Source organism: Trichosurus vulpecula, chromosome 8 (genome assembly GCF_011100635.1).
Source record: "Trichosurus vulpecula isolate mTriVul1 chromosome 8, mTriVul1.pri, whole genome shotgun sequence".
NCBI lineage: Eukaryota > Metazoa > Chordata > Mammalia > Diprotodontia > Phalangeridae > Trichosurus > Trichosurus vulpecula.
This window is the reverse complement of record NC_050580.1, coordinates 50,732,836-50,744,921: the sequence shown is the minus strand read 5'-3', so window position 1 is coordinate 50,744,921 and position 12,086 is coordinate 50,732,836. Positions and strand designations below refer to the sequence as shown.

The 12,086-nt window shown below is 48.2% G+C and overlaps 1 protein-coding gene across 1 annotated transcript in view; it reads left to right on the top strand.

The window, feature by feature from the left end:
• SEMA7A (semaphorin 7A (John Milton Hagen blood group)) overlaps positions 1-11,128 on the top strand; it is a 67,674-nt gene extending 56,546 nt beyond the window's left edge. The window contains exons 11-14 of the mRNA XM_036737273.1: positions 7,466-7,584; positions 7,789-7,949; positions 9,065-9,126; positions 9,623-11,128. Of these exons, the coding sequence (XP_036593168.1) occupies positions 7,466-7,584; positions 7,789-7,949; positions 9,065-9,126; positions 9,623-9,990 (710 nt within the window). The 3' untranslated portion in view covers positions 9,991-11,128. The remainder of the gene's footprint in view (positions 1-7,465; positions 7,585-7,788; positions 7,950-9,064; positions 9,127-9,622) is intronic.
• The last annotated feature ends 958 nt before the right edge of the window (positions 11,129-12,086 follow it).

The following is a 12,086-nucleotide window of genomic DNA, read 5'->3' as shown; positions in this document are numbered from 1 at the left end:
AAACCAGGTCTAGTGCAAAGAAGATTTGAGTCCTTCTGTACTCTGCTTTGACCTGACCACATTTCAAGTTTTGTATTTAATTCTGGATGTCATGTTTTTGGAAAGACATCGACAAACTGGAACATGTCCGGAGGGCAGTCAGGCTGGTGAGGGGACTGGAAATTATGCCATGTGGGTGGGGTTCAGGTGGAGGAACTGGGTCTGGGTGGCCTGGAAAAAAGAAGACTTAGGAGGGACATGATAGCTGTCGTGAAGTATTTGGAAGACTGTCATATGGAGGAGATGTGTTCTACCTTGCCCTAGAAAAGCGGAATTCATAGTCGCGGTTAAGTAACAGCTGTGGAGAGGCGGATTTAGGTTCAATGTTAGGAAAAACTTACTGCAAATTCAAGTGGAATTCATCCCAAAGTGGAAAGGGCTGAATGGCCATTGGCCTGGGAAGTTGTAGGGGGGATATCTCTATCGGTAAATGCTGAACTAGGAGCAGCTGGGTAGAGCAGTGGATAGAACTTGGAATTAGGAAGATTTATCATCACAAGCTCAAATCTGGCCTCAGACACTGACTAGCTGTGTGACCTTGGGCAAGTCACTTAACCCTCCTTGCCTCAGTTTCCTCCTTTGTAAAATGAGCTGGAGAGGGAAATGGCAAACCACTTCAATATCTTTGCCAAGAAAACCCTGAATGGGGTCATGGAGAGTCAGACGTGACTGAAAAACAACAGAACAACAACTAAAGTTGAGCTGGATGACCTTTGAAGTTCCTTCCCACTCTGAGGTTCTGTGATGCTAGAAGCAGGTCCGGGAGGGACCACACTGGTTCTCCCTCCTTATCTTTGTCTCCTGGCTTCCTTTGAGTGCCAGTTAAAATCTCACCTTCTACAGGAAACCTTTCCCAGTCTCTTCCAATTTAGCCTGTTTGTGTATAGTTGTTTGCATATTGTCTCCCCTCTTAAGTTGTGAACTCAAGAGTGGGTGGGGACCTTTCCTTTTATCCCCAGTGCTCAGCACAGTGCCTGGCACACAGTAGGTGCTTAATAAATGTTTATTGACTAAATCACTTCATCGTCTTCATCCTCCTATGTGAGGACTTGCTGTGTGCAGGGCTCTTTGCTGGACCTTCTTTATGGAGGAGGAATGTAAGTGTGAATGAGTGCACCTCCTTCCCTGGAGAGATTTGAAAGTACCAGAGAGCTTAAGCAGATGGACAGAGTCACCACTTGTAAAGGATGTGGTGGAGAGAATTTCTGGGCAAGTAAAGGTTAGGCTAGTTGACCTCTGAGGTGCCACACAACTGTGAAGATTCTGTGAGTCTGAAGCCAGGACAATGGACTGAACGGTCTCTGGACATTCACGAGCTGCCCTGGAAAACCTAGCCTAATGCAAATACAAGCCTCAGGGGCAAAGCCTGGTGATGGTTGTGGCTGTGGCCCCAGTCAGAGACCCAACCACTGGGCAGTGAAGGCAGAGAAGGTCCTGGGCACCAACCAGGAGCTTAGCACAGTGCCTGGCACTTAATAGATACTTGTTGACTGATCTCTTCTGTCATGTTTCTACAGAAGAAGGGTTCAGGTCAACTAAACCAGTCCCCCCTTCCAGACACCAGAGAGTTGGGATGGTGTTGGAGTAGAGTTTGGTTTGGGGGGAGAGTCAGCTGTCCTAGGCTTCTGGGACTCCAGGGACTAAGGTGGAGGAAGGCATCTAGCCTGGGCAGCTGTAGGAAATCTGGTCTGCTGCTAGGCCTCTTTCTGGCCCTAGACCTTGACTCATGGGTTTGGAGGACATCATCCCTAGACCTTGACACTTAGGCCTGGAGGACTGGGCCTTCTTGTCTCTTCCCTGGGCAGGGAGCAATGATCATCTGAATGCTTCCCATCTGTTTACCTCTTCCCCTGCTGGCCCAAATAGACTCTTTGTAGTTTTTTGTGCAGGCCATTCCATCTTCTGGCCATGTCCTTGTCCTGACTGTCTGTCTGTTCCCTGCACATGGAACGCACCTCCTCTGTGCTTCCCCTTGGAACCCCCAGTTCCCCTTAAGTCCTCCCCCCTACAAGAGATAGTTCCTGGTTTCCCCAGTTGCTGTGTTCCTTCCCTAATCAACTAACAATCACCAAGCAGTTATTAATTCATTTAATGAACTCAATGATAAATAATTAAACCAATACATTTAATGAATGCAAGAATTATTTATTAAAATTAGTTAAATTAATAATTATAGTGACCTAGACACTAGGGATACACGTACAAAGAATTAAGCAATACCTATTTGCAAGCCGCTTCTATTTGAATAGAGGAAACAAGTGCATGTGAAAGTAGATATAGCATAAATATAAGGCTAATATAAAATAAGGTTGGTAGAAACATGCACAGGGGAAGCTTGGCAGAGAGGGCACTAGTGGTAGGGGAGATCAGAAGGGACTTCATGCACGAGATGGTGCCTGAGATGTTTCTTAAAGGGAGAGAGGGTGGCAGTAAGGAGACAGTGTAATCCAGGCACGATGGCGGGGTGGCTAGTGCAAAGGAATTGAGATGGCTAATGAGAATTGTGAATGGGAAACAGAGAGAAGGCCCCTTTGTCTGCACAAGACTAGAACAGAGGGGGTAATGTCCAGTGAGGTTTGAAAGATAGGTGGGGGCCAGCTTGTGCTGGGATTTAAAAGCTAATGGGAGGAATTTATATTTTATCTTAGAGGCAATAGTTGGATGAGTAAGGGAGTGTTTGCTTAACTGTGTCCATGTTGTTTTCCCTGAGTAGAACATTAGTCCCTTGGGGGTACGGTTTGTTTCGTTTTGTCTTGAGGGTCTAGCACAGTGCTTGGCACATTAGAAGCATTTAATAAAAGCTTGTTGAATTGAACTGAGTTGAATTTAGGAGAAAGAAGCCTGTAATTATAGTCCCCTTTCTCTCCTCTCTCCATCCCCCCAGCGCTTAGGGCAGAATTTCCCTTAGGTGACTAAAGGCCTTGGGTTGAATGTAGGCCTCTGGGCACAGTTTATTTTTATAACGAAACTTATTTTTACAGTGCACTTACTGGGATTGTTTCAGCTGGGACATTGTCTGATTTCCTCCTATTTACAAGCCTCAAAGTTCTTTCTTCGTAGTGGTCAGGAAACCCAGGACCTACTCATGAAGGCTATTGTTTAGTCTCCTGGAAAACGAGCCTTTGAGGGGAATTGGATTCTTTCTTTGACAAGGCCAGCTTGACGTTACACAAGGAAGGACAACCAGAATAGCCGGTGCCCTTCCCGATTCCGGGCCCCCACCAGAATTCAAAGAACCTCAAAGGAAACAAGACACAAAAACCGTGTAGACCCACCAGAGGGAGGCCTGTGATGTAGTAGAATGAGGACTGGAGCATGAGTCAGACTCCCGGGTTTCAGTCCTGGCTCACTGATCAGCTGTGTGACCTTGGACAAGGCCTTGAAGTTTTGTGGCCCTCAATTTCCTCCTCTGAAAAATGGGGGAGTTGAGCCAGAGTGTAAGATCATAGATTTATACATAGAAGAGACTTAAGTAAATCTAAGCCAAATGTTCTGGTTTTACAAATGATGAAACATATCCAAAGAGATTTATGTACTTGGCCAAGGTCACATCGCTAGTGAGCATCCAAGCTGGGATCCAAACCCAGGTTTTCTGACTCCAAATGCAGCACACTTTACACCATGAGACAGTTTTTAATGATCTCTCCCAGATCACTCTAGGATCCTAGGTTTTAATATTCTAGAACTCTAAGATCCTATGAACAAAAGAAGCCCGGGCAACTGAAATCCCTGGGGCAAACAAATATCAAGGGGCCTCAGGTTATTTTTTTAGGGGAAAAGGGGACAGAATTCAGGACCTAGAGTCCCCTTGAAGATTTGTAAAGGGAGCTAATCTGAGTGAGAACAATTAATCCCTGTGTGTCCACCCAGGACAAGCCAAGAGGGACAAGGGTTGAACTTGCAATAGGAAGAATCAGGCCTAGATACAAGAAGGAGACTCTCAGCGGCACTGTATGGCGTTTCAATTCGATCCAGTTCTGTATACAAGCATTCATGGCCCTACTATGGGCCAGATACTGCACTAGGTGCTAGGGTTATAAGGACATGAAAGAAAATATTCTGGCTCTCCGGGAGCTTTCGTTATATTGGAGGGAAATGACATAAACACAGATAAACAAAGAGAAAATAGATATGAGGTGAATATGGAGTAATTTGGGGAAGAGGCAGAGCAATGAGGTCGGGAAGAGACCCTGTAGCCTCTGAGCTGATGAACCTTGAAGGATTCTAAGGATTCCCAGAGGCAGAGACGGGAGGGAGATGCCAGGCCTGGGGGCAGCTTGTCAGAGACAAGGAGGTGAGGAATAGACCATAGGAGGGGAAGAGTGAAGAAACCCCTTTAGATGGACTACGAATTCCTGACCTATGGTCAGAGAGAGGCTGTGCATTTTCTGTAGCTGGTGATTGTTCCATGTGAGGGAGGTGAACCTTGTTGGGGGATGCTTTGAGTGAAGCCAAACGCTTACTCCGTGGGTTACAAAGTAAGGGGCAGAGCTGAGATTTTGACCCACAACTGCAAATCCCCATTCTCTAGGGTTTCCTTCAGACATCAACATTTTATGATTTTGATTCAGTTCACCCCGAAACAATTCAATGCAGCTAAAATTCATGGTCCCCTTTAACTTGGGAATTCCATCTTTCTAAAAGTGAAAGGGAGGTGCCGCTGGGTCAAAGCTAACTCCAGTACCAACCCCCCACCCCCCCATTCTTCCCGGGCTTGGGATCTCGTTGCTCCCAGCTTCCAGGACTGGCTTCCTAAGGCCATTTCTTCCATTGTGGGCACAATTGCTTGATCTCCAGTCCTCTCCCAGAGTTGTCAGACAAGCAGGTCCTACTTGTCCAAATTTTTTAACCAACCAGCTTGATCCATGTCAACTCGGAGCTAGCCATATCTTCTGGGTACAATCTTAATGGGAAAATCAGCTTAATTGGGCGTGGAGTTCCTGCGGAGTATGTAATGAGCTTTCCCAGCTCTCTGTGTTCTCTGGGCTGACCTCCTCTGGATGACCTTTCCATGGTCCTGAGCTCATGGTGTGGAGAACAGGCCAGTTAGCCCTCCCCAGCCTGCCTGTTTCTATAACATCCCCCCTCTCCACTCTGACTTCCCTTTCTGAGTTCCAAAGCTTGGTCATTGGGCCGGCACAGATCAATGGGGATCAAATGGAGAAGTCATCAGACTTTCAGAGAGGTTATTTCAGGCTGGGAGAGAGAAAGAGGCCCTGGGGAGAGAGGAAGGGACAGGAGGACTGTTTTAGGTGAAGTGGACAGAGAAAGCGGGGCTCTGTTAGTAAACTAGGACAGATGGCCGTGTCTTAGAGGTAGGTGAAGTGTGGGCTGGCCTGGAAGCAGGGTGGGTGAGGGGATGGCCAAGGTGACCCCTACCAGTTTTTTCTGCTCTGACATACTGGGTCATAGAGGGCATAGCAGGCCTGGGTTCTATTCCTGGTTCTGTACTAGCCGATATCTGATCTCATGCATCTTGAGGCCCCACTTTCCTCATCTTTAAAATAAAAGGGGAGGACGCAGATTATTGCTACTGGCCTTCTAAATTCTGACATTCTTTCTTTAGGCTCGTAGGATTTAGAACCAGAAGGGGCCCTTGTAGTGCCTTATCTAGTCCAACGCCTTTATTTGAAAGATGTGGAAAGTGAACGTCATGGAGGTTAAGTGAATACCCCACGGTTAAGCAGAGGTAGATAGAGAGTAAGCATCAGAACCCACATCTTTGACTTGAAATCCAGCGTTCTCACTATATTATAATGACTCCATGAACTCAGTAGCTGGGAGCAGCTTGGACCCAGACCCAGGAAGAACTTGGTGTCATAAGATGATATTTTTAGAGCAGAAAGAGAGCTTAGCACCCCTCCACCTTCCATTTTGCAGATGAGGAAACAGGTACAGAGAGATGTAGGGCCTTGTGCTACACAGCCAGCAGCTAAGGTGGAGTTCTAACCCAGATCCTCCTGAGCCCAAATCCAGTGGGTTGTCTACTACCAACTAGGAGTCATGACTCTTTGGTCCCTTTCTTCTGCCCCCTGGTTTTCTGTGTGGACTTAAGCTAACTAGTTCCTTTCCATGGCTTCCTGCATCCTCCTTATGAACCAGGCCTATCTCCCAGATGTGGAGTCTCTAGGAATTACAGGTGTGAGTTTAATTAAAAAAAATTTTTTTTGCTGTCCTAAGTAGAAAAATGGGAAGTGTGGTAGAGATGTCAGGCCCTTTGACCAACTACTAGAGAATTATAGACTCTCAGAGCTGAAAGGGAATTCCCAAAACATATGCGAAGCAGAGATTCCTTTTATAGTGTCCCTGGTCATCAAGTGTCTGCTTGAAGACCTCCAGTGATGGAGAACTCACTACCTTTCAGGTCACCCATTCCTCTTTTGGATTGTGTTAATCATTAAGGACTTTTTTTTTCTCTAAAATTTGTTTTCTCCAGCCCTTAGTCCTAGTTTTGGCCTCTGGAGAATGGACCACACGTCATCTCTTCACATGCCAGCCTTTCAGATATTTAAAGATAGCTCTGGCCTCCCTACATGCACTCTTCCCCACTCCCTCCCTCCCCACTTGGCTTCTTTTTTCACCAGGCTAAACATCAACGGTTCCTCCAATTGGTGCTATGTTCTCCAGTCACCATTATGGTTCCCCTCTAAAGCTGTTCTAGCCTGTCCTTCCTAAAGTTGTACCTAGAAATAGACACAGTGTTCCAGCTGTGGCCTGAATGGGAGAAGAAGATCCTCTCTCTGGAGCTGGAAGAGGTCCTACTTAGTAGTCCATCTAGTTCAGCCACTTGACTAATGAAGAAACTGAGGCCCAGAGAGATGGAGTGGTTTGCCCAAGGTCACAAAAGTGGTGAATTTTGGATTTGAACCCAAGTCCTGCATCAAGTTCAGGACTCTAATGCCCTAAGAGGCTTTGGATGTGCTTTTTATGGATCTGTCACCCTCCTAATTATGAACCCTGTTCTGGATAGAAGCACCATCATTCCCTCTCCACCATCACCTGACTCAACACAACCTGTTGGGTTGGTCCTCTTGGGTGGAGGTCCCAGTGATGTTCCCTGCTCCAATCCAGACTCTACACACTCCCCTCCACTGCCAGCAGTCTTGTGAGCCCAAGAGCCTGAGCTGGTTACTCCACAGAGTAACCTTCTTAGCCTTCTCTTCCCCATTCCTTCAGCTACTCTTTCCACTCATGAGACAGACTCTCCACCCTGACACCCACATACATTGCTCCTGACCCACATTGAGTCATGGGGGGTTAGCCTAATATAGAGCAAATGGTGTTTGGGCCTGTGGAGGCTCCTTCAGAGTCCTCATGGCACTGGATGGCTTTCCCCTAATGCACCCTCTCCATTTCTTCCCCTGTTCTTCCCTGATCTTTTCCTCTTGGTTCTTGCCCTTCTCCCCACCTACCCCACTTTCTACAGACAAAGGAACGATCCATAAGGTGGTGGAGTCAGACCACGGAGCTTTTAACATCATGGAAATCCAGCCCTTCCGTCAACATCCAGCCACCATCCAGTCCATGACCCTGGACAATGTTACGGTGAGGCCCTGTGCCGGCGATGTCCACTCCTGCTCTGGGTGCTGGCTTTGGCTAGGGAACTCCATGTTTTTGAGCCTCCTGACTTAGGTCATTGCCCTTTCCCACCCTCCCCACCCCCCAGGAGCCTCTAGCCTAAGGAAGTACCCTACTGGGGGTAGGGGGTGGGGTAGAGGGTCATAGCCCGGGGCCTTCTTGCTTTTTCAGATGAAACTGTATGTGAACTCTCAGTGGGAGGTCAGCCAGGTGCCCTTGGACCTATGCAGCGAGTACCGAGGGGGCTGCCAGGGCTGCCTAATGGCCCGGGACCCTTACTGCGGCTGGGATGACACTAATGGTCAGTGTGTCTCCATCTATAAGTATAAAGGGTACGTATGGCCCCCAACCCTCACCCACGTGTCCAAAGAGCCTCTTTATTGGTTCCAGATCTGGCACAAAGATATTTGCCCATCTTTTGCATGGGAATGGACAATTGCTTGACTTCTCCAGGGTTGCCTGGGAGATGGGCATTCCAGGGATTATGAATGCTATTTCTTAAAATTAATTTTTATTGCTATCTCTCATTTTTACATCCCCTGCATTTCCCTCTGTAACCTTTCCCCTCCTCCTTTCCAGAGAGCCATCCCAAGTAATGAAAAATTTGTAAAATGATTTTTTTAACTGATGAAGAAACAAGCCCATATAACAAAGGATTTTTAAAATGAATCAGTTTTTTTTTTAAATTGATGAGGAACAGAGAAGTGAAGTAGAATTGAAATGCCTTGAAGCCAGAACTGATTGGTTTTGGTTTTGTGCCAGCCTCGAGGACAAAGAGGCAGGGTAGCCTAGTGGCTTCAGAGTTAGGAAGATCCTGGGTTCAAGCCCTGCCTCTTGCACATCCTGGTTGTGCGACCCTGGGGAAGACACTTTATTTCTCTGTGTCTTAGGCTACTTAGTAGACTGTGTGGTGCAGAAAATGTGCTGATCTACATTGGAGGAAGGAGTGTTCTTATTAGAGTTTCCTGTAACATTTGAATCATAAGTCCAGTACCTCTCCCTCTCCCCCCACCCCCCCAAAAATTTCCTTTACCAGAGAGACATAGCTTAATGGATAAGGGACCATCTTTGGCATCTAGAAGACCTGGGTTCAAGTCTTACCCATGAGATATACTGGCCTGGTCATTAAATGTCTTAATGCCCCTTAAAATGCTCTGAGACTATCAGAAGCTGGTGCTGTTCGGCTTCGCTGTTGGAGTTGGGGGATCAGGGATAGGATGAGGACCCAGAGGAAGTGGGCCTGAGGCATTCTGGGAGCCCTTGGTAAAAACAGTAGAGAGCCTGGCCCTGGCATGAGAGAGGGAGGTGTTGGGGCTGGGCGCTGGCAGTGCTAGAGCAGGCAGGATAAAGAAAGGCAGACCATTGTGGGGGTGTGGGCCAAGCTCTGGGGTTGACTTACTTTCTTCCCTCACTGCTTGTGTGACCTGTTGTACCATCTGGTCTCTAGGCCCGTGTTACAGTCTCTGGGTCCCAACGAGCCACATACAGAATGTCCATCATCTAAGCTGGGTAAGTCATACTCTTGGTTTGGGGAAGAGTCATGATCCTGTCCTTGGGGTGTCCCTGGTCATAGGATGAATTGAATATATGAATGAATGAATGAATGAATGAAAAAGCATTTATTTAAGGACCTGCTATTGCCAGTCATTATAGTAAATGCTGGGAACAGAGACACAAAAGTGAGACAGTTCTAACCCCTATGAGAACTTACATTTTACTATAGGGAGATGGTACATATAGTAGAGTGGCGGTGAACAGAGAAGGCCATTTTGGTCTGGGAAGTCACAGGGAAGATGAATTGATCCACAGACTATCTGGTGGACAAGAAGCAATGGTTGCATTGGTTTGTCATTGAACTGACTGCACCACTGGAATTAGAACTGCACCTCCCTCCCAGGGTTATTACGAGGATAAAATGAGATGGTTTTTGTTAATTGTTGTACAAATCTTAAATCACCATATAAACGATAATCGTTGTCAGTATTAATTATTATTTCCTCTCCAGAGAAGGGCTCTGGTGAGGCACAGAGTGTCACCCTGGCCCGGAATTCCCGATACTACCTGACTTGCCCTGTGGAATCCCACCATGCCACGTACTCTTGGCACCACGGAGACAAGAAGGTGCACCGCTGTGAGCCTGGCTGGCAGAACTCTGACTGCATCTTGTTCATCGAGAAGCTCACTGACGAGCAGTATGGGCTGTACCGATGCAAGGCTGAGGAGGGCACCTACAGCCGCATTGCTGTTCAGTGGGAGCTTCGCAAGGAAGCCACGGCCGAGCACCTGCTGATGGGCGGCAGCGTGGGGGGCCCAGGAGCCTCACTCTGCCTCAGGCTTCTGTTCGCACTGGCCATTTTTCTCCTATTTCAATAAGGACCCCTCCACTCTTGACCCCCTTCCCAGCACCTCCTCCTTCTCAGGGTGTGGGACTTGGTGGCTTGCTCCTGCCCTCTTCTGCCACTTCTGGGGAGCCACCCTCTGTCCCTCCCCTCCCCCCAGGTGCCTCTCACAACTGCTACAGGCCCAAGCCTTGCCTTTACCCCTGGGGGCTAGGGCTGGGGGAGCAGAGAGCTTCTCCCCCACTTTCTTCAGGGGACTGAACATTTCTGAGCCATAGGTCTGCTTGGGAGGCATGGGGTGTCGGAGGGGAGGGAAAGAACTTGGGACATAAAGAGAGGGGTCTGCTCTTTGCTGCACATGGATGCTGGGCTTGTGAAGAGTATGCCCAGGGTGGTGATGGGGAGTATGGGGAGGTGAGGAATGTGGGAGATGAGAAAACCACCAATGAAGGAACAAGACTGTGAAGGGAGTAGGGATTGTACCCTGCACCCAGGCATATTATCCCTTTAAGAATGTTCAAGATAAAAAAAACAACCTCCTTAAGCTTATTGCTCAAGGATAGATATCCTCTGGAGATCACAGGAATGCATCCACCAGAACAGAATGGAGAGGATGTAGATGAAAGGGCTGGACTGGGGGCAGGGGCTGTGGGAGGAAGAAGTATTCTCCTCCAGGCTCCAAAGGGAAGAGTTTGCCAAAGGTAAATCTTACTTGGAAACTATATTGACTCTATGCATTGGGTGTGTATGGGTGAGGAGTGGGAGGGGAATGGACAGAAGGGGAGGGGAGAGCTCTGGATCCTGAGCTTCTCCCTCGGTTGGAGCCCTGGCACCCGGACTTGGCCTACCTCCGTGGTCCTTCTGTGCCCTAGCTGCCAGAGCTGGCCTCTGATCATCTTGCCCCTGCCCAACTCCTCGGGCAGGCCCCTCTCCCCATTGGAGGGCTCTTTACCACTGGGCCTAGGACAAGCTGGCGCATCCCCAGGGGAGGGTGTGCCATCAAGATGTCCAGGCTGGGTCCCTTCCCCTTTTAGGGGGGAAGAGGTGGGCCCTCTGAAGCTTGCATGTTTATCTAGGGATATTTCCTTTCCTGTAGGAAAGGACTTTATTTGTATTTGTTTAGCTTATTTTAAGTTTGACAACTTCCGACTGCATCCAAATGAATCTTAAACAATGATGGGAAGGGTGGGGGTGGGGGTGGGGATTAGGTGTCCCAGCCTAGGGCACCTGGGGTTGGAATCATAATCCAGAGATGGCTTAGTTTAGGGGTAGAGGGAGGGAGGGAGAGGGTGGGGACAGAGAGGAGGAGGACTGTCTACTGAGATCTTCTTGGAGGCCTTGGGGAAGACTTCCAGGGCCCTGAGTTGTAGCCTGGCACTTTCTCCATAGCTTGGAAGAGCAAGGAGTTGGGGTCAGGCTCAGGGCTAGGGAAGGCAGGACAAAGAAGAGTGTTGATTTGATGGGGGAGACAGTCCCCAGCCCCAAGGAGCCCTAGGCATGATGGGAGAGACCATTTAAACTAACTCTGAAGTCCCCCCAGAATGGCAGTCATGGGGGAGGTATTCCCCATGACTTGGAAGTTGAGGGAATTATTGGGAGAAAAGGTTGGGGGTGGGGTGGGTGGGACAAGAATGAAGGAATATATATATAATATATATAGATACATACATATATATTATATATAATATAATTGGTCCAAATTTCATGGTGTTCATTGGGAAGGGGTTTGGTCCTCATAGGTAATGAGGGCCTGGGCCTCTGTTGGCCTTTGGAGTTGAGGGTTGGGGATGAGAAGGGGGGCATCCCATTCTAATACCCTCTGGTGTCCCCTCCCCAAGGGCTGTGCTTCCATCCGGGTTCATGCCTTCAGCTCAGGTCATATTATAACTTAGGATAAACTGTGAATCCCAGAAGGAGCTCTCCCTGGGGCTGTGAAGGCTAGAGCACCTGCTCCCCAGGGCTTTGGAGCAGGGGCTCTCAGTGCCCTTGGTCTGTCATTTCAGTAGCAAGCCCAGGCAACTTTTTTCCTCTGTGCCCCATGGGCCCAGGCCCGGGAATCTGGCAACCTTGAGTCTGCTATGTCTCCTCTTGATGCACTTTAATAATGTAACATATTACTAATAAACAAGC